The sequence below is a fragment of the Podarcis pityusensis genome (assembly GCF_964106645.2).
Source record: "Podarcis pityusensis genome assembly, chromosome: 2".
Lineage (NCBI taxonomy): Eukaryota > Metazoa > Chordata > Lepidosauria > Squamata > Lacertidae > Podarcis > Podarcis pityusensis.
The window spans coordinates 69,861,196-69,881,236 of record NC_138029.1 but is presented as its reverse complement, the minus strand read 5'-3'; the positions used below and the strand labels follow the sequence as shown (position 1 = coordinate 69,881,236).

The 20,041-nt window shown below is 48.2% G+C and overlaps 1 protein-coding gene across 3 annotated transcripts in view; it reads right to left on the bottom strand.

The window, feature by feature from the left end:
* Window positions 1–3,595: 3,595 nt before the first annotated feature.
* FGFR4 (fibroblast growth factor receptor 4) overlaps window positions 3,596–20,041 on the bottom strand; it is a 46,329-nt gene continuing 29,883 nt past the window's right edge. For all 3 annotated transcript variants that reach the window (XM_080988078.1, XM_080988077.1, XM_080988076.1), the window contains 16 exons: window positions 16,940–17,206; window positions 15,426–15,515; window positions 14,772–14,938; window positions 13,163–13,286; window positions 12,151–12,341; window positions 11,056–11,194; window positions 9,728–9,921; window positions 9,140–9,285; window positions 7,512–7,633; window positions 7,282–7,392; window positions 6,863–7,053; window positions 6,270–6,392; window positions 5,715–5,785; window positions 4,820–4,957; window positions 4,596–4,701; window positions 3,596–4,455 (listed from right to left, as the gene is read on the bottom strand). In XM_080988078.1, the coding sequence (XP_080844204.1) occupies window positions 4,309–4,455; window positions 4,596–4,701; window positions 4,820–4,957; window positions 5,715–5,785; window positions 6,270–6,392; window positions 6,863–7,053; window positions 7,282–7,392; window positions 7,512–7,633; window positions 9,140–9,285; window positions 9,728–9,921; window positions 11,056–11,194; window positions 12,151–12,341; window positions 13,163–13,286; window positions 14,772–14,938; window positions 15,426–15,515; window positions 16,940–17,206 (2,327 nt within the window). In that variant the 3' untranslated portion in view covers window positions 3,596–4,308. The remainder of the gene's footprint in view (window positions 4,456–4,595; window positions 4,702–4,819; window positions 4,958–5,714; window positions 5,786–6,269; window positions 6,393–6,862; window positions 7,054–7,281; window positions 7,393–7,511; window positions 7,634–9,139; window positions 9,286–9,727; window positions 9,922–11,055; window positions 11,195–12,150; window positions 12,342–13,162; window positions 13,287–14,771; window positions 14,939–15,425; window positions 15,516–16,939; window positions 17,207–20,041) is intronic.

The window sequence follows — 20,041 nt, the reverse complement described above, 5'->3', positions numbered from 1 at the left end:
TTCAAGTGGAATATTTGTTCAGGGGGCCCATACCCTCAGCATTTGCACACCTCTGGTGAGAACTATCCAACCAGAAAGGGAAAGATGTGCCATGTGTCTGACCACATGGCACAAATAGCTAACGCTCCATCTTGTGGGGAGCCTCTTGAGGAAGCTGAAACTTGCTGACAAACGCCAAGTCTGGAATACCACCCAGGTGCACAGGTTCAAAGTTTTTGGTGGGTGGCATAAACGTGTGAGTTCTAGGAAATCAGCTCTGTTCTGCCCTCAACCCTGGACAGTTTTTGGCATCCTGTGCCACTCTGTTCCAGCTTTTCAAATAACAATTTCTGATTCCCAGTGCCAGTGCTTCCCTTGCTTTTAATATATTGTGGTCCTCTTTTGGGACCCGGCTGTCAGTTCAAACCATTGAAACAGGAGCAAAAGCCCCATTAATTCCTTGTACTGTGCTATCCCAAACACCCACTGCTTCCTGACGGGTTGGCAGCTGGTTGGTTCCGATCAGCCTTTCTAGTGGCTTCCGTGGTTAAGAGGATTGGCATCGGCCAGGGGCTGCATGCTCAACCGACTCCTCTGAATAGGTTAACATGTCTCTTCTAGCACCAAGGGCAAAGAGGACGTCTGCCTTTCAGAAGCCCTGTCAGTTCCATTTCAGATTAGTTCCATTGTTTTGGCAGAAAAAGCCATGTAAGAGCTGTCAACATCTCAGGGAAAAGGGCCTCCAAGGACTTGTTAGGAGCTGGTATGATCTGCGCTGGATGAGACGTGAAAAGTCACAGGAAGAGCAACCTTGCCAGTTGGATCATTCACAGATCCCAGCAGCGAGTCGCCTGTTGCTGGCCCCAGCCTCTCAGGAAAGTGCCAAATCCCCTCCACACTGTAACCAGGCAGATGTTTGATAATTTGCCCCTATTATGGCTTCATTTTAACTACTAGTAGGTGCCTGGAAACAAGAGTGTGAACATCCTCTGGCATTTGCTGTACCAGTTCTGGTCGCCATTCATCCCCAAACCTCTCTGACTCTTGCTGGTTTTGGTCCTGGACATCATCGAGACACACAAGCTGAGCAAACTACGGTACTCGTCTACTGCAGCGGATTAGGCATCCAACCATTTTTGAACTTGCCAGTTTCACAGCATACCTCCTCCTCCAAGGAGCAGCCCTTGACCTAATTTTCTGTCCCATTCAAGGCCAGTCTGTTCACGGGGGTAAGCCATACATTTGCCCTGGATGGTGGCAGGCAGCAGCGGTTTGAATAGGGAATAGCAGCCATGGGGTAGGAATCCAGGAAAACACATGGGGGAGACTAGGCAGGATAGAGGACCATTTGGGCTGCATTCAAGTGAGGATTCAACTTAATTAAACCATTCGCTCATCATAAGTATGAGATGAAAACAACAATTTGCAAGTATGACCACTTGGACATGTTATTACTGCACTGGATATGCCAAACTCCACAATCGGGAAGTTCAGCAGTATAAAAATTAGAATTTAATAGAAAAAGCAACTTTTTGCACCAATGAATTGTGCTTCTACAATTGTTTGCACCTGCAAAATTTGGCTCAAATGTAACTTAACTCTGACGCTGTACATTCCTCACAGGATTCGTTATCTGCTAAAGGGGATCCAAACATATATTATAATGGAAGTGTTGACTCTTTAAGAGCCCCACCAGAGTACTAGCTTTTTTGCACCGGAGTGTGTAGGATGAAGCACAGTTGCATCTGCACGTATTTCGACTCTCTCCCTCCTCCCTGCAGCTTGTCACCAATTAAGCTCAGCCTCCAATGTCCTCCATGTGTCTTGCTTGGAAGATAGCATGGGACAAGCTGAAACATCCATCATGCTGGCTTACAAGAGTGAGCAAAGAAGCAACTGGATTAACATGCCTCTGGAAGCTGTTAGTAGAAGCTCAGGGTTAGATTTCCCCAAGTGCTGCAGTGGCCCATACTGGTGTACGTGCAGGACTGAGTCTGAAGACAGTAACAGAGGATGCTGACGGGATTAGCAAGGAGTCATGTCTTTTTCACCTGTCGCAGCATCTCCTGTGCCCTTGGGCAAAAGCCTTTGTGCTGCCCTTTGGAGTCTGTGCCCCGAGGCCCATATACATGATCCAGCTGCCCGAACACAATCATGGCAGCAGCATACAGATGCATGCTCCACCTCATTCCAGTGCACCCCCTTTGATGGGAATGAAGCGTAGGACGACAGGCTGCTTCTGGCGCTGTGTTTCTCATCCCTTCTCAACCCAGCTGGAGGGGGAACGATGGGCTACAGCTGGGAGAGAGGAAGCAGCGCAGGGGGAAATGGCCCATTGAAACCCTATCCCCACTGGGACAGCAGGGGTTGCAATTCCTTCACAAGGTCTCTTGTGAAACTTTAAACCAAGTGGATGGGGCAGGGTGGGGGAGACGGACAGCTGCAGCTACCTCCTGGGGCTGAGCCCATGCTTTGTGCATAGCTCAGTGGCGGGAGGAAGAGCGGGCAGGCACCGGGGCATCCCGCATGCAAAGGGCGCTGGAGTCGGAAGCAATAAATGGTCAAACGCTTCCCCTAAATATCCTTCTCCAGCTTCCTGGCATGCCAGATCCTCTGCAACTACGATGAAGCAGAAAAGGAGGATTCTGAGGGCTCCCTTTGAGATCATTGTGCTCAGACCAATAGCTGGGAGGGGGAGGAATATTCCCACTGGGCTCTGCTGTATCCAGAGATAGATTCCCAGGCTCTGAAAGAGTGGCCAGTTGCTGGATCAATTTCAGGGAGATGCTGGTAGCAGAGTTCACGGTGGCTTAAACGGAACAGCGGCTAATGCAGAACAGATGGGGGAGTGCTTTGTGCGTGAGCAAGCTGAGCAGGAATGGAAGTGATGCCCCTGCCTCTCCCCCCCTTCTTTGGCCTGCTCCACACTACGGGAAAAGTACACAGGTGCACACTCTGCATGCAAGCAGACAGTACAGGTGCCTGCTTGGGCTCAAATCCACCCATTCTTTGATGACGGACATAGAAGCTGAAGCCTCATAGGCTGAATGTGGCATAAGTTGTGCCAGCGCTCACTGCTAGGAAGAGCCAGCCACCAGCAAAACAGGCTTGGAAGGACTCTTCCAAGGGTCAAAGGCTTCATTCACCACCACCACCGCTAGACAGATGTGCTTATATTCCCTCCTCCTTAGTCTTTGGGGTGTTGCAAGCACTGTACTTCCTTGGTTTACAGCTGGCCCAAGATCTGGCCATGATCTTGAGGCTTCGATGGGGGCACTGAGAGAAGGATCCAACTGGCCAATCAACTTCTCTCCGGCAGTTATCACAGAAAGGATAAGAACCACAGGCTGTCCATCAAATAGAGAGCACTTCCACAGCATCCATCTAGACAAAAGCCCAGTTAAGTTGCAGTAGTCCCACTTGGCCTTGACATATGACTGATGCAGCCAGGCAAGTCAAGACCCAAGTGGTCTGAGCTGCCTTCCCAGCCCTATGGGAGAGATGGTGGTACTTCAAGATCCACTTCCCTAGCAGATGGGTCCCAGCAGAGGCTAACACTTCCTTGGAAGCAGGCCATACCTTTCCCTGGAGCAAAGAAACGGCCTAGGCAGAAGGCTCTATTCCAAAAAAATAATTTATGGGTGTGGATAATTCATGTGCATTAGAAATGATATGTACATAAATATTTATCTCTAGGGTTATGTACAGGGGACAGCAGGAGCCAGGAGGGAAGGGCCACACCCCGCTCAAAACGTCTGTCCTTGTGGTCGTGTGTCCAGGTGCGGATGGGGTGGGCCTGAGAAAGCTGGCTGGCTCCTGCCAAATAATGAGATTTCATAAAAATATTATTAAATTGGGAATAGTATCAAACAAACAAGCAGGGCGCCCCATGGCTGGGGGGAATGGTCCCATGGGTTGGGAGAAGGGGGAGCCCAGGCATGTCGAGAGTGCTGCTCTCCCTGGGATTAGGTTCCTCCCTGCTTATCTGGTCCTACTTCTCCTCAGACAGCTGGTAGCATCCAAGGCTCAGCTAGAGCAACGGCTTTGAGGGAACCTGAGATTATAGGGCAAGAAGGCACCAGCACAAGTGCTGGGAGCACCTGCAGAAGTTTACAAGGAAGGCATCCAGTCCTCGCCAGGGAACCTTTAAGTTGCGGGTGTCCAGCAGGCTCCAGGACCCTGAGGTGCACTCTCAGCCCCTGCTGATATGGCTCCCAGCATTTTCTTCCACCAGGGACAATGTAAGAACTTCTGCTCCCAAGCTGCATAATCCTCTAGGAATAGAGAGAGAGGAAATCCTGCCCTGGGGTCCACTGCCTGCTACTCTCCTCATGTCCGCACATTGTGGTAGGGGAAGAGGCAGGGGGTGATGGGCAGAGGGTCATGGGTGAAGACAGAGTCGTCGGAGGAGCAGGTGCTGGTCGTGTCTTCGCAGGATGGAGAATACTGTTCAAAGGGCATTGACAGGTCCAGATACTGGAGGGAAAGAGAGAAAGGACACCCTGTCAGCATTCACAAGGGACAAAGGCTTGGCTCCCTCTACTTCTGTTTCAGGGAACATAAAAGAGTTTCTGAAACAGCTGCGTTCGTGCCTCTTCCTAGTGGTCTGAACCTACCTCTTCAGAGACAGCAACCAAGACCTTATCCAGTCCCTCTACCAGCTGCTTGAAGGTGGGCCGCTGGGAAGGCACAGCATGCCAGCACTCGCGCATCATCATGTATCTGTTTGGGAAAAGGGGAGGGGACATCTCAGCCTCAGGCTAGAGCATTCCATAATATGGGATGCAAGTGCTGTGGTTAAGATCAAGCCCACAAGAGGCATAGACACGGCGGCACTTACAGTTCGTGGGTGCAGTTGGAGGGCTTGTCCATCCGGTGACCTTCTCTCAGGAGCTTGAAGAGTTCTTCCACCGGGATGCCCGGATATGGAGAACCACCCAATGTAAAGATCTCCCACATCAGAATGCCAAAGGACCACCTGAAAGCACAGTTGAGGGTCAGGAAAAATAAAGGGGCAAGAAAGCCATAAAGAAATTCGAGGTGGATATGTCCAGATTAGCCCTACACTACCACAAAGCATCAGAAGGTGGGCCTTGCCCCTGTGGAATGTGCACTACTTCAGCAAAATCTCACAAAGATGGATTTGTGACCACAGAGGTGGAATGTATTGAAGTTACATATGCTGGAGACAGGTTACAAAGATGGACCACTTTACAGGGAGCAAGCAACTCTATGCTTCTTGTCATCTTTATGCAGGCAGGTAGGGCCATTGTGCCCTGGCTTTTCCATGCCACTTATGGTTCATCTAGTAGGACTGACAAATAGGCCCATTTGTTCTCCATACAGCCAGGATGGTTGGGAAAGGGCTGTAGCTTGCATGCAAAACACCCCAAGTTCAATTTTTTGTATCTTCAAGTAAAAGTAGGAAAGACCCCAGGGAGCTAAGTGTATGTCACTGTTTCTCAAATGTGGGTCTCCAGATGTTGTTGGAGTACAACCTCCATCATCCCGGACTACTGCTCCTGCTAACTAGGGATGATGGGACTTGTGGTCCAACAACAGCCGGGGACCAAAGTTTGAGCAACACTGGCAGGCAGTACTGAGCAAGATGGATCAATGCTCTGCTTTAGTATAAGGCAACTTTTCCCTTTTAAAAACACAGTAGCTCAGCTGCTCTGCCAGATATAGGTGTGCAGGCTGATGTGATTGCAAGAGCTTTGCAGAGTCATACTTACACATCACTCTGGTGGGTGTACACCCTGTCAAAAAGAGCCTCTGGTGCCATCCATTTTACAGGTAGACGACCCTGTGGGGAGAAAAAATAAAAGCTCTCAGTTCATTGACACTTTCCCTGGACAATGTCTCCTCTTCTGAGTTCTACCCTCTAGCATCCACTGAGCAATAGCCACATATCCACTCCCATAGATGTGCTCATCCTACTTTCCTACAAGACCCTGAATTAACTGAAAGTAAAAAAAATATCTCTCTTCACTAACAGGGTAGTGCAAGAACGTGTGTATGCACACACAAAGGGCTATGAAGGTTTCTCTACTACTTTATACTACATAATTATTTAAAAGGTTGATATGCCACCTGTCAGGGTAGCTACCCTCCCAAGCTGGCTTCCATACATTGTTAACCATTTATTGTTAAGAAATACAGAGCACAGTAATTGCTCTCCCCCAGTGCCCACCCTCCTCTCTTTTTCCCAACCGCATTGCGTATTTCCAAAGCCTGTTGGCAATTCTGAGTCTTCCCCTCCTGTGCCTCTCAAATACCATCTCACTCACATTGCTGGTTTTTTTGTAGTAGTCAATGTCATGAACACCCCGGGCCAAGCCAAAATCCGCAATTTTCATGACGTTTTCTTCGGTGACAAGGACGTTGCGAGCAGCCAGGTCCCGGTGAATGCACTGCAGAGAGAGAGAGAGAGAGAGAGAGAGAGAGAGAGAGAGAGAGAGAAGAGATGAACCCTCTCTGAGGATCAGGAGAGCCCACTGCAGCCCAGACTACAGTCCAATGGCAGACACATCTGGGCGAGTGGGTTGTAGCTGCATCTACCACGAGAGTCAGGAGCTTCACTGCCTCTCTGCCTTGCCATTCACTCCTTCATCACATGATGGCTGCCCAGGCCTGGTACATACACCCCTCTCTCCTTTGGTACACCTAACCCTCATGTAACTGACCCTCGCAGGCTAGTTAAGAGCCCAGCAAAAGCTTTAGAGTGCCAATGCTTGGCTTAGAGCCTTCACTGTTGGCACTCCAACAGGACCTGCCAACGCTTCAGATGACACTTGCCCATTGGGCACCAGTCATTTCTGCTTAAGCAAGGATCCTGCTAGGGTTGGTGAGAGGGAAGCTGTTTGGGTGAGGCTGCTCTTACCCGCTTGGACTCCAGATACTCCATGCCACGTGCCACCTGGTAAACACAGGAGACCAAGTCTTTGAAGGACAGCTGCTCCTCAGGCATCTTGGTGATATCAAAGGTGTAGTCTGGCGTGGGAGGGCGACGGGCGCGCAGGTACTCCCGCAAGTTCCCCTTGGCAGCAAACTCCACAATCACATAGAGAGGCCCTGCAGTCAGGAGTTATATGTGAGCCTGTGCTCTCAGGTGCAGCCTTCATAAATCCCACACAATGTCTGCTCCTATCCTGGAACATCAGAGCTCCATTGTTCAGTTGCAGCATCCTCCTATTGGCCCCACAAAGGTTCTGGTTTCTCCTTACTTCCCAAACATCCCTGCCTCTTTCCTCACAGCACCTGGTATTCTCTGCTTCCCAGCCCAAAGAGGCCATCACTTACCATCCTGTGTACAGACTCCTAACAGGTTGATTATATTCTTGTGTTGGTCCATCAGTTTCATCATTTCCATTTCTGAGATGAGGTCAGCCAAGTCCTTGTCAGTGGCATTATCTGGCAAGGCAACAGAAGGAGGTCAGACTGGGGTGTCCCATGATCAAGACTAGAATCCAACAGTGGAAGAACTGAAGTCCAATGATTTAGGCTCTCTTAGCCCTGTATATTGTGGTTACCTTTGAGCATCTTGACAGCCACAGTGATGGGTCGCTCTGGCCGTTCTTGATCGATGCCGTAGGCTTCTGCTCTCACCACTTGCCCAAAGCAGCCCTCACCCAGTGGCTTGCCCAGCACAAGCCTGGGGAAAAAGAAGGGTAGACAGCCTCCTTAAAAGGACAATCCATGTCGTCATGGGTACAGATGCATTTGGGTGGGTGGGACCTAAACTCATGGCTGTATCCAAAAGCTGGCAGGTCCCCTGCAGTGGGGCAGAATCAGATGTTAGCACCAGGTGCATTTGCAGGACCTCAACCACAACAGAGAAATCTGACCCAATGTTCTCTCCCAGGCCCATGCATGAACTATCCCAAGTGGTGAGGTGAGGTGATACATATAAGCATCATTGGTGGGCGTTCTTCAATGTCTATACAGTGCATTGACTAACAAATTCCTTTCATTTCCAAGAATTCGCTAACAAGTTCATTTCCAAGAGACCGTAGCAGGTGGAGTGGGAAACCTTTTCCAGCACAAGGGCAGCATTCCCTTCGAGGCAATCTTCTGAGGGCCATATGCCAGAGACAAAGGTCCATCTTGTCTGTGAGTCCTGGAAGACCTGCTCCCTGCTGTGTCTGCCCTTTCCACCTGGCCTGGGAAGGTGGGGCCCTGACTGACTCCAGCTACAAAAGCTGAGGCTGCTGAGCAGACTCTTGGCCTGGAGTATTGTTTGGGAGGATGGTTGTTGCCATTAGTTTTTTGCATTTTATTTTAGATTTTGTTGCATTTTATGTGGAAATTGTTCAGTTTGGTTTTGTGTTTTTTTATTGTTTAATTTATTGTTTATGACTACTTTTGTTGTGTTGTAGTTATGTATTTTGTTCCATGTTGTAAGCTGCCTTGAGCATGGTTTGACCTATGGAAAGGCAGCATACAATAAAATTATGTGTGTGTAAAAGTGAGTGAGGCAATGGGTGTAAATTTTGCCATTGTATAGTAGCTGACGTACACACACACACATACACCTGGCCCCTCAGTCTGAGGTTCCCCACCTTTGTTCTACAGGCAGCAATTCAAGAGACAAACTGCACGGCTTTTGATACCAGACAATTTTTATAGCTAGCCCCTTAGTCACAGAGCTAAGCAGGGTTACAATGGACTCTTCTCCAGTTTTGTTCTTTGAAGAAAGCGGTACTCTCATTCACTCTACTGCCTTCCCTCTTTGTGGTACTTGGCCACTCTACTTGCTGTGCTTGCCCTCACTTGTGAGGGGGAAATAACATGTGAAACTGAAGCACATGCGTACCAGATGGTATGTGACGGCTGTGATGCCATTTTTGGAGCCACTGTGCTGGTGGGAACCACTGAGAGTCCTGTGCAGCCAGGCACACGTGAACTTCCAGCTCACCTGCTGCTTCCTCTCTGTGAACACAGACAAGCCTGGACCTAAGGACACTATCAATTAATTGGGCAGCTGTACATCATGTGGGAAGTAGCCCTTTGTGTTAATAAACACACATTTTGATACAAGTTTGGTGAGAAGGCGGTTTTGCCATTCTGACACTGGGCTTGTGTGAGTCACGCGAGAGCCTGGCCAGCATCCTCAGTGGCACATGCAGAAGAAAGCTATGCTGCACTTCACAAGACTTACCTGTCTCGTGGGAATTCCCACTTGGAGTCCAGAGGCAGCTCCACTTCCATGACCCCAGCCAGCATGGGTGTGCAGCTTGAGGAGAGGCGGGTGACACGCATCAGTGATGTGGTGGACTTCCCTGAGGAGCTGGATTCCAAGGAGAACTGTGGAGAAAGACCCAACATTCAAGTAGATTGGCCCACAGACGCTGCTTTACTCCAGAGCAAGAACGGACTAGACAAGGGCACAAAGGACACAATGAAACAAGGGACAGGGCAGAACACGCACACCTAACACCAATAAGAGCCATCTACAATGCGAACAAGGTCCATCTAGCCAACCAGACGCTGCCCTGACAGTGAACAGGGAAGGGTGAATTTAACTGAACTTGGGAGAGCTGTTTTCAGAGATCTGCATGGTCTGACTGGGATTTTACTACCCTGAATAATTTGTTGTACTCCGAGGATCTGAGTACCTCACTTTGTCCATTGCTGACTCTTGGTCCGAGCCAGCAGACAACATTGTGGGCCCTTGAAAACCACTGCAGTGGCACAATGGAGCCTTCTGACCCACTTTAAGGTTAGTTCTGGGTCTCTCAGTACCTACCTGCCGAATGAGCGGGAATTTGGAGAGCTTGTGTACGGCCATGGGCTCCAAGGGCTGCTTGCTCGGCTGGGTTTGCATCCGGCACAAGACAACAATGACAATAGCCATCGCGATGGCCAAAGATCCCGAAGTGTAGATAATTATATCAGTATACTTGATTTCAGGGGCATTTGCCTCTTGCACTTCTTCTTCTTCTGCAATAGCAAATAAATCCGCAGTTAGCAGGCGTCAGGGTGGTTAAACCTGCTTTGACCACAGCAGGCAGCCAGGTGGGCTGGAGGGAACATGGCTGGGCTGCACAGTGTGCACATCGGCCTGCAAAAGCAGCCTGTCTGGACCTGGCTGCAGAGCCCATCAGTACCATGAACAAAAGACACCCCACTGATTTCAATGAGAGAGCCTAACATGTGTTTAGATCACTTTGACTTTCATAAATGGGGTGTAAAAACTTAACTCTGGCTAGATCATGCTCTCATCCTTGAGCCATCCTTGACCCATCACATAGCCGTTTTAAGGCAGTTGCCTTTCAGTGAAAACCTAGAGCTTTGCTAAACAGAAATTAGATTAGCTCCTGGAATTTCATGCAGTATCTCTTCCACATTTAATTACATATACAATGTGCTATTTTTAAGCTCTATCCGTTCAAAGTCTAGACAGAATTCATTTCATTACAATTCCCCACTCCACCCCACCCCTTAAGATGTACTTAGGTCTTTTTGTTTTTAATCAGTGGAATATGTCTAATTTGTGGGTATTAAAAAACAGCACCTAGTCTCCACCCATTTATATTACCTGCATCTTTAATAGCTGTGTAGGAGTGTTGGTCTACACAACTATTCAAGCTGCAAGGGCCCTGTCTGATTTTTCACCTGCCTGTCCTAATTCTCCATTCAAATCAAGGGACTTAAAAGTGGCCAAAATCCAGTCTGTCTTTTCAGGATTTATACACTGAGAAGTGCAGCATCTCTTCTGATGGACTGAAGCTGTCATATTGTGATTGATATACTGACAAAAGACAACAGTAGATTGTTCTGTATAAATCTACAGTGAATAGATCTGTCATGTTGACTGATTGATTGGCAACTTAATGCAAGTGGGGCAGTGTGTCTTGCAATTTGTTTTCAGCCATTTATCTCTCTGTCTGTCTCTTTAGCACATTCATCTCATTGGATATTCTACAGGGGTACGACATGCACAGTATAGTCCCACCCCCAACCCCCAAGAGTCTCTATTAGGAAAGGTAATCTCTGCTTCTAGCTCTGCAAAGGAATACCCTACTACCATTATCCATCTTTCCTCCCATCCAATCATCCACCGTCCTTTCTCACCTGGAAGCACAGTGAGCCAAGCTGACTGGTATGACAGGCCAATGGAATTCCCTGCCAGGCAGGTATATTCCCCAGCATCTTCCATGGAGACATTGCGCAGGTACAGCACTTCCACCTCTGAGCTGTTAATATCTGCCGTCTGCCAAAATAAGTTGCCAGTGGGAGGCAGGGAGAAAAGCATTAGTTCTCATTGACACAAAAAGGTTATTCAAGCTTCTCATTGGAAGGGGAACATCTTGCTTGCTGCCAATATATATTTCAAGGGTGCATCTTTATCTGATAAATGCCTGATTGATAGTCATGTACCCCAATCTCTGGTGAGGATGTCCTAAATACGTGCACCACAGCCATTGCTAAGTTTTATTACTTCCAAGCAACTCTTCTACAGAAAATCATGTATGAAGCCTCTGGGCTTGAGACACAACAACTCTGCTGTGAGAATAAGCAACCCAACTGGGACAGTGCTAGACTGATGATGCAGCTCTTCGTGTTTGCTTGTTTTCTGGACATATACTCTAAGCCACATCTTTCCAAACTGTGTGTCACGACACTCGACTGCAGTGTGTAGGTGTGATGTGCAAACACTCCCTATGCTCCTTCTGGGGCTGGAAAGGGGTTAGTGTAACTTCTGGTTTGTTAGCAAAACTGAATTACTTTGTCACATGATGATGCATGTCTAAAAAAGTGTGTCACTAACATGAAAGGTTTGGAAAGCTCTGCTCTAAGCTCACAGAGTTGGTGCTATTGAAAGTAGCATCTCAGCCAGTCTCCTCTCTTTCTTTGCAAATAAACACAGCAATCACTCTTGTAAAAGCCTTCTTTTAAGATAAACTTTTGGTTTGAAAATGTTAGGCACATATTGCAAAATGTGCAATTCTTAATATGGGTAATAGGCTATATGTGCCCTTGGCTCCACAGATGAGGGGTCAGCAACTAGGGGCCCCTGGTCTAAATCTAGCCCACTGAAAGGTGCCACTTCCTATCCAGCCCCTGCTCCCCCCACTCTGTGACCTCTGTTGTTTGCCTAAAAGTGTGGGGAAAAGCGACCTTTCTGGCAATGGAAAATCTCTGCAAAAAAAGGGGGGCTCTGGTTACCTTAAGCACTTGCACATAGGGGACTCCATCTGGGCCGTAGCTGCTGCCATTCACTTCAATGTGCTTGAGCCACTGTATGTGGGGCTGGGCGTCGCTGTACACCTTGCAGAAGAACTCAACGTCGCTGCCCACCACTGCGGTGGTGTTGGCCGGCAGCCCGGCTTGCAAGATAGGCCTGTGCGGAGATCTCTCTGCCAGGAAGAGAGCAGGGAAAGTTGTTGTCCAGCACAGCTGAAGACTGCCAGGTCCCCCCCAGAGGAGCTAAGGTCATGCTCTACAGTGCATAAATCACTGCACACGGAGCTGATAGTGCTATCGCAGCCGTCCGGGAGTGCAGAGGCGCAGCCAACTGTCAGGGAGTTACCCCATCTATCAAAGCGCAGCACTTTCTTCTCAAAGCTCCCTAGTACAGCAGTATACGCAGTCCTGCCTAAAGGCCTGGTGGGATCTGAATGTCTCTCTCCCACCCCCACCCCCCACTGCCCACCATCTCCTTCCAGCCCAGCAGATCTGATATTACTTAATGCCATGGGCTGAACTCCCACCCATGACTGGCTCCAGAGCCTCTTTCCGGTGATTACAAGTAAGCCCAGAGAAGACAGATAATGAGGGGCTGAGAGATAAGGGAGCAAAAGGCTTAGAGCTAGTCCTATAGATCTAGGCAGGGCTAATTAATTTCATCTGACTTTATGGCCTGGGAGATCTCCAACTCCCTTTGAAGTCAAAAGCGGGTTCGGGGCATTTTCCTTCTCTTTGGGGGTGCCTGAGGTCAGGGTGGCGAGCCTTGTTCCTTCCCACAGGAACCTGGCAGGCTGCCAGGGAACTGGGGTCTGGCATCCCACACAGACTCAGACGCCCTCATCGGCAAAGGAGTAAGGAGCTTTTCAGGCTGAAGGTGGGGGAGTGGGGGGGCAGCCCACTTCCCTTGTCTTTTTTCCACATGTTGCTACGGGGGGGGGGGGTGTCACATATCTAGATTTGGAGCTGTATGGCAGGGAGAAGTTCACCTCACCTAGCACGTCCAGGAAGTAGCTGTAGCGGATGCTGCCAAACTTGTTCTCCACCAGGCAAGTGTAGTTGCCTCGGTCCGAAGGCACCACACTCTCCATGACCAAGCTCCAGTGTTGATGCCTTAGCTGGGTGGAAAGAGGAAAAGGCAGGAGCCAAGGTTATCACCTTCTTTTAAAAGAGCTGTCCATCTCTCTCAGGGCCATAGCTGTCAACGTTTCCCTTTTTAAAAGGGAAATTCCCTTATTCCGAATAGGATTCCTCTCAAGAAAAGGGAAAAGTTGACTGCTAAGCTCAGGGCACAGCTGCTCATAGGCCAACAAAAGTCCCTTGTTTTAGACACAAATCCTTTGAGCTATATAATAAGGCCAGCAAATATTTCTTCATTTACAAAACTATTTATATACTGGTGTATCATAGTAACATATCAAAGCTGTTTAGTATCTATATATTAAAAAACATGTAACAATTTAAAAAACAGAGACCATCAGCTAACTGTTGTGAAAAGATGTACGTACAGTCATACCCTGGATTCTGAACGCCTTGGTACTCGGACGTTTTGGCTCCCAAATGAGTGTTCCGGTTTGTGAACGTTCTTTGGAACCCAAATGTCCGACAGGGCTTCCGATTGGCTGCAGAAACTTCCTGCAGCCAATCAAAAGCCACGCTTTGGTTTCTGGACATTTTGGAAGTCAAACGGACTTTTGGAATGGATTCCGTTCAACTTCTAAGGTACGACTGTATTCTGAATTGCCTGCATAATCATGGCAGAATAGAAAAGTTTCCCATAGGTGTTTAAAGGCTGGGGCAGAAGCAGCCTGCTGAATCTATTGGCAGAACACTCCGCAGGCCTGGGCTGATGACACTAAAGGCTCTATTTCATGTTGGTGTCAAATGAGCCTTGCCAATGCAAGGGGCAACTAACAAAACTCCTGCAGCTTATCTCAGTGATTGTGCTGGCATATAAGGGTTTCAGCAGCCCCTAAGGTGCCCTGGACCTATGTTCTTCAGGGCTTTGTAGATTAATACCAATCAACCTTGAACCTGGCTTGGTAGCAAATGGGCAGCCGGTGTAGATATTTTAACAATGGTGTTTGCATTATGTGTTCATGCTCCATTGTTAAGGAATGGGGCACGTCCATAGGCTGACCTTTTTTAACAATGCACTGAATCGAGCTAGGGAGCAGAAGGAGGAGAAATGCAGGCAAAAGAGGTGGAAACATCTAGCAGCTGCTCTTTTGATGGAAGCAAACTTTTGCAAATTAATAGATTGATCTGGCAAGGCTAGGGCAGCCAGAGCAAAAGGGGATCAGGGGCAAAGCAAGTGCTGAAGAGGGTCCTGGAGTCTTTGGACAGCAGGCTGAATTCCCCAAACTCACAGAGGTGACCCTTGGTTCTCTGCTGAGTGGCTTGTGCAATACTGTGGATTCCTTATAGCATGTTCCCCTGTGCCTCTCTCTCTCTCTCTCTCTCTCTCACACACACACATACCCCTCAAATCCTAACTCATAAAAACCTGGTGGGCAAGGCAGCTGCGGTCCCAGCCAGGTGGATGAAAAGGGAAAGGAGGGCAAGGGGAGAGATGGCAAACCTCTAAGGGGCTGGGCACTTACCCTGATCCCTCCAATCCGGTGCTCCCCTCGGAATTCCCTCCCATTCTTCAGCCAGCGGATTGTCGGGTTGGGGCTCCCAGAGGCTGGGCAGCGGAACTTGACTGTGTTCCCTGCCGGGACTGCATACAGCTTCTTGTCCATTCGGTGAGGGTGCGTCCAGTAAGGTGCTGAAAAAGGCATCACACTATTAGCTCCAGCTTTTCATTCAGGCTCAGGAGAGGCTCACACTTTAGGGACAAAGGTCGGTGCTCGGTGCTCTAACTGATGGTGGCAGCAAACCATGGATTGCTCTCAGAGAAAGGATGCGCCAATGGGATATGGGAAGGGAAGAGCAGGTGTCTCATAGGGACCTAGGGATGTGCCAAAATGCACGACGGCAACCCTTCCACTGGGGAACCTCAACGTCCCACGAGAAATGAGTGTGCTTTGGGATATGCTCCAATCTCAAGCAGAGATCCCTAGTTTGCAGGCAACCGTTATCAAACAATTTTGGGACACATTGACAGCAGAGGAGGCTTGGGAAGTAAGAAAGGAAGATGTCTGGCCACCGTGAGTCCAAGTACTTACTAAGCACCCCTTCTTCACCCAGTTCCCTCTCCCAGCATGCAGCAGCACCCAGAACTGAGTGAAGCACAGCCAAGTAGGCATACTGACCTCGCCGGGTATGTATGGGCTCCTCAAGGGAATCGGCACGGGCACTCTCCACACCACTGTCTTCATCGTCATCACCAGATGCCAGTGAATCTGAAAACAAAATGGTCATTCTTTGTAGTCTTGCTTCTTAAATAACCACAGGGCACTGAACAAGTGGCAGTTATCAAGGGAGCACCTGGCTACAGTGGACCAGCATTTTCTTAGCAGGAGTGTAGAGTAGCAGGCGAAATGCTAACTGGAGTGTGTTCAAAGGTGACTGGGGGGAGAGGAGGAGAAACACTGTTGGCTGCTACAGTTCTAGCTCATTTGTTTGCTTATTCTTTATTTAGTACATTTAATTATGTGCCCTTCACCGAAGGTCCCTGGGCAGGTGGACAATGCAATACGAACAGTAAAATGCAATCGATAGCAAAAAATTAAAGCAACCACCAATCAATAAAAGCATATACAGAAAGAACCACCGTGCACAAGCCTGCACAAAACCCCAGCGTTGATATCAGGAGTACATCAGGAGGCAGAGAGTTTCGAAGTTTGGGGGCGACCACAAAAAAGGCCTTCTCATGTGACACTGTCCCCTGGACCTCTGAGGGTGTCAGCAGACCACCAGTGGGGCCTCTCCTGCTGATCTTAAATCCCAGGGCAGAATACAAAGGAGGAGGCAATCTATCAGGGTTTGTTTTTGTTTTGTTTTTTTAAACCAAAGTCATTTGGGGCTTTACATGTTGAAGACAAAACCTTGAACAGGCCCGGAAGTGATTAAGCAGCTCGCGCAACCTTCACAGAAGGGGTGTAATCTGAGATCTACCAGCTGTTCCAGGCAACCGTCTAGTTTCATTGTGAAAACCAAGGCGTCTATTGTAGTGTCCTTTAGGAGGAGCGCCAAGTTAAATAAATTCTTGTTGCTTTGACCAGGGGACATGCGAGGCGGCAGTGTGGCAAGGTCTGTGTTGACTAGGAGCTGTAGCAGAGCAGATGCTTTGCATGCCAAAGGTCCCTGGTTCTCTGGCATCTCCAAGTTAGGCGAGGAAGGACTCTGGAGACCCACTGCCAGTCACTATGAACCAAGGGTGGCTGACCTGTGAGTTGTGGGTCATGTCAAGCCTCATAAATGTTTCCAAGTTGTCCCTTAAGACTTTTTGCCCTTTTTATTTTATTTTTAAAAACCCACCTCTGTTTGCTGCTTACTTCTCTTACATACTAGTCTTTGCTAGCTGTTTGGGTTGTTTCTGGGTATCCCTAACACTTCCGTCCCCTTCTTACTCTTAAAAAGGGACCTCTTCTCCCCCTGGGGTGCTGACATGGCAAGAATGTCATAGAGCTGTTTCCTCAGCTCTTAAGACCTTCTTCCACTGACACCGCTTCTCATTTTTCCATTCCACATTGGACTAGGAGGAGAAGTGTTTGCCCTGAGGAGCAGAAACATTACTGAGCAAACATGTGCCATGCGGCCTTCCCTCAAACAAAAAAAAAAAAGGGTTGCCACCGTTCTGAAGAGAGGCTGGAACATCTCTTACCCACAACAGAGATGGTGAAGTTGCGCAGGCTTTCCCCGGTGCTCTGCGCTCGGCAGGAGTACAGGCCTGAATCTTCATAGGTGGCTTCCACAATCTCCAGCATGCTCTGCCGCATGTGGATGCGCCCGCTTGGGAAAAGCTGCTTGGCTTCCTTATACCATATGATCGCAAGGCTGTGGTTGGTGCTGCAGTAGAGCTTCAGCAGACTCCCAGGGTCCAGTAGCAGGTGCTCCTCCTCCGTCTCCACCATGTGGCTGTCAAGCATCTCTGTCCAACGCAAGAAGAGGGTCAGTGCAAATGACAGTGTGAGCTCACTTTAGAAACAGCGCGTGTTTAACACCCGTATCTCAAATGCTCTGGAATATGGGATAAGTAGGGACTCCCTATACCCTAGGCAGATGCTAGAAGACACCAACATATAACCCCCATTTTCTCGCCGGACCACCAGAAGGCTTGCTTGAAAGTGTTGGAGCATGAGGAGAGTGACCCTCTGGGAGATGGTTGAATGAGTTGGTCTCACAGGCTTCTGGTTGTCCTGTGCACAAGAAAAACCAGCCACCAACTGTGCCACCCCAAGGGCACCCAAAGGGCAAGTGCCAGAGCTCAAGGCTGCCTGAATTCTCCATCCTGTAACCTGGAAGCTTCATTGACCTTTCCCACATGGAACAGGATTGGTTTTTTCATTTGGGAGAGGAAAGTACTCTGCATATACAAGGCATCAACCATTTTACGTGCATCTGATTGATGTGTGACCATGCGCACACTCATTGCGGCAGACCCGGAAGTGGCCTGGAAATGGGGTGCAATGGGACACAACAGGGTGGGGCAGGCTTATGCTCGCTCTGCTGATGTACGCAGGCACCAGGAATTCAAACCCCCCCCCCATGGAAACAGAGAGTTGCCAGCATGCCCATAACTTTTGCTGTCTCACTTGTTCTCAGAACACAAGTAGGTCGAGCCCCTTACAGGCGGATCTTCAATGTTCCCATAGTGGGCTAGCACTTGGAAGCTGATCCAATTTGGGAGTGTCTGTGCACTGAGCAGACCTGATCAACAGGAGAGCAGCTTGCTCTGGAGCAGAAATGGGAAGGTCTGGAGTAAGGGGGGGAGGGGAAACTGGACTTTGCCTCAACCCCTGGCCTCAACTAGAAATATTAGTGATTTGGGCAGGGGAGCTCTATGCGGAGTATTTTCACATTAAACAACATGAAAAGTGAAACACTTCTCAAACCTGTGTTTTAAAATCGTTACACAGGCAAAATTATTAGATCCAAGATTCTAAAGGAGTGGTGCCACTTTCAACTGAATTACTAAAGAAGCAACACTGTAAGTTCAAACTCTCAAATGCTTCACAAAACAGAATGTGATCAGGTATTTAATGCGGGAGGGCAATCTGGGAACCTACGGAGCCCAGTGCTTCTGCAACATGGTGGCAAGGCATTTGCACAACAAAGTATCTGACGTTTCCTGCTTCAGATTTCTGTATCTTCTACATTGGGAAATAAACTGCTGCTTGTATGTGGACATACACACAGAACTAGCAGCAAAACTGTTTTGAGCTTTTTGTTTCAATTCCTGCAATTTTTCTGTTTTCTGAATATGACACTCGAAATAAGGTCAGAATAAGAAACCATGGATCTTTCAGACATTGATTCTGCTTAGAGAGATGAAGTTAAGTTGTCATCAATGATATGATATGAACTGGGATGGAAACTAATAAATAAGGACAACTTTTTATCTACAGTGACTATGACTCTTTTAACGCAGCCCTGTACATATTTATTCAGTCACAAGCAAGTTCAAAGGGACTTACTCCCAGGTAAATATGCAAACAATTGTGTATGATAATGAAATAACATTAACTTCTTCAGTATTCTGGAAATTGCAGAATGTGTCTGTCCAAATATATTGCTAGTCCTCAAACTGCATGTTACGGGTGTTTGTGTTCTCTAGAAATATGAGTTAGTTCTGTTTCTGCATGATAGCGTGCATGATATTCTGCATGATAATATTGTTCAAAAGTCCCGATAATAAAATCTATTTTTCATTTGCTCAAATGTTGATGTCATCCATTAACAACTTTTCCTATTTTCCCAGCTGACAAAAAGATATACTGTACTTGGGTGCAACAACTGCCAATGAGAGCTGTAACCCATAGATAATACTGTTATTGCCAAGGCATTTCATATATGTACCAAACAGCAGTATTTTACATAGCAAGGTATATACAATATATTTTACATCCTTACACCACAGTCCTATTCATGTCTACTCAGAAGTAAGTCCCAATGAGTTCAATGGGATTTACTCCCAGGTAAGTGTGTACTGGATTGCACTCTTGATCCTTGATGGTTAGGCTCAATATTAAAGTATCACATACCCTTCAATTTCCCCCCAAATTTCAGTTCCTCCCAAAGAAAGATCCAACTCTCCCTCCCCCAAAATATACACATGGCTTCAAGATTTCTGAAAAACTTGCAATTTTATTTGGGAGCCTTTGAAATAACTCTAGAACACCAAGTTTACCAAAAACCATGTTAAAAGTGGGGCAGGGGCTCAGAGGAAGATTCTCCTGTTTCATCCCTGACAATTACTGACTCTGTGGGGAAATACTCCATTTTAGGGGGATTTTAGCTTGTGCTAGAAACATTTTGTGACTGGTTGAACATAGGATGCCAGGTGTACAAAAGCCAGTGACTGTATGCAGATTCTACAAATGTTGATTTGGGCGGAGGAAGCGATATCACGAAGCGATATATTTGGGGCTGGTGCTCACAGGGTGTTGGCGGAGAGCGACTGCTAAAGACCGAGACAGAGAAAGAATGAGTGGGATTTCTAAGGACTAGGTAGGAATCGCTAAAAGTATGGACTACAGGTTGAGGGAAAATGCAGTCACAATGCGTGCCGCCCCCCCCCCCCACTTGCCACCTTCCTGGGGATCCTCTGAGCCCAGCTCACAAACCCCTTTGTCCAGCGCCCCCTCCTTCGCCTCCTGTTCTGTGGAGCAATGATGTCATCAAAGCCCCTCTCCTTCCAGTCCTGGACAGGAGAAAGGATCCTGGCAGACACTGATGCATGACTTCTCTGCTTAGCTCTCCCTCT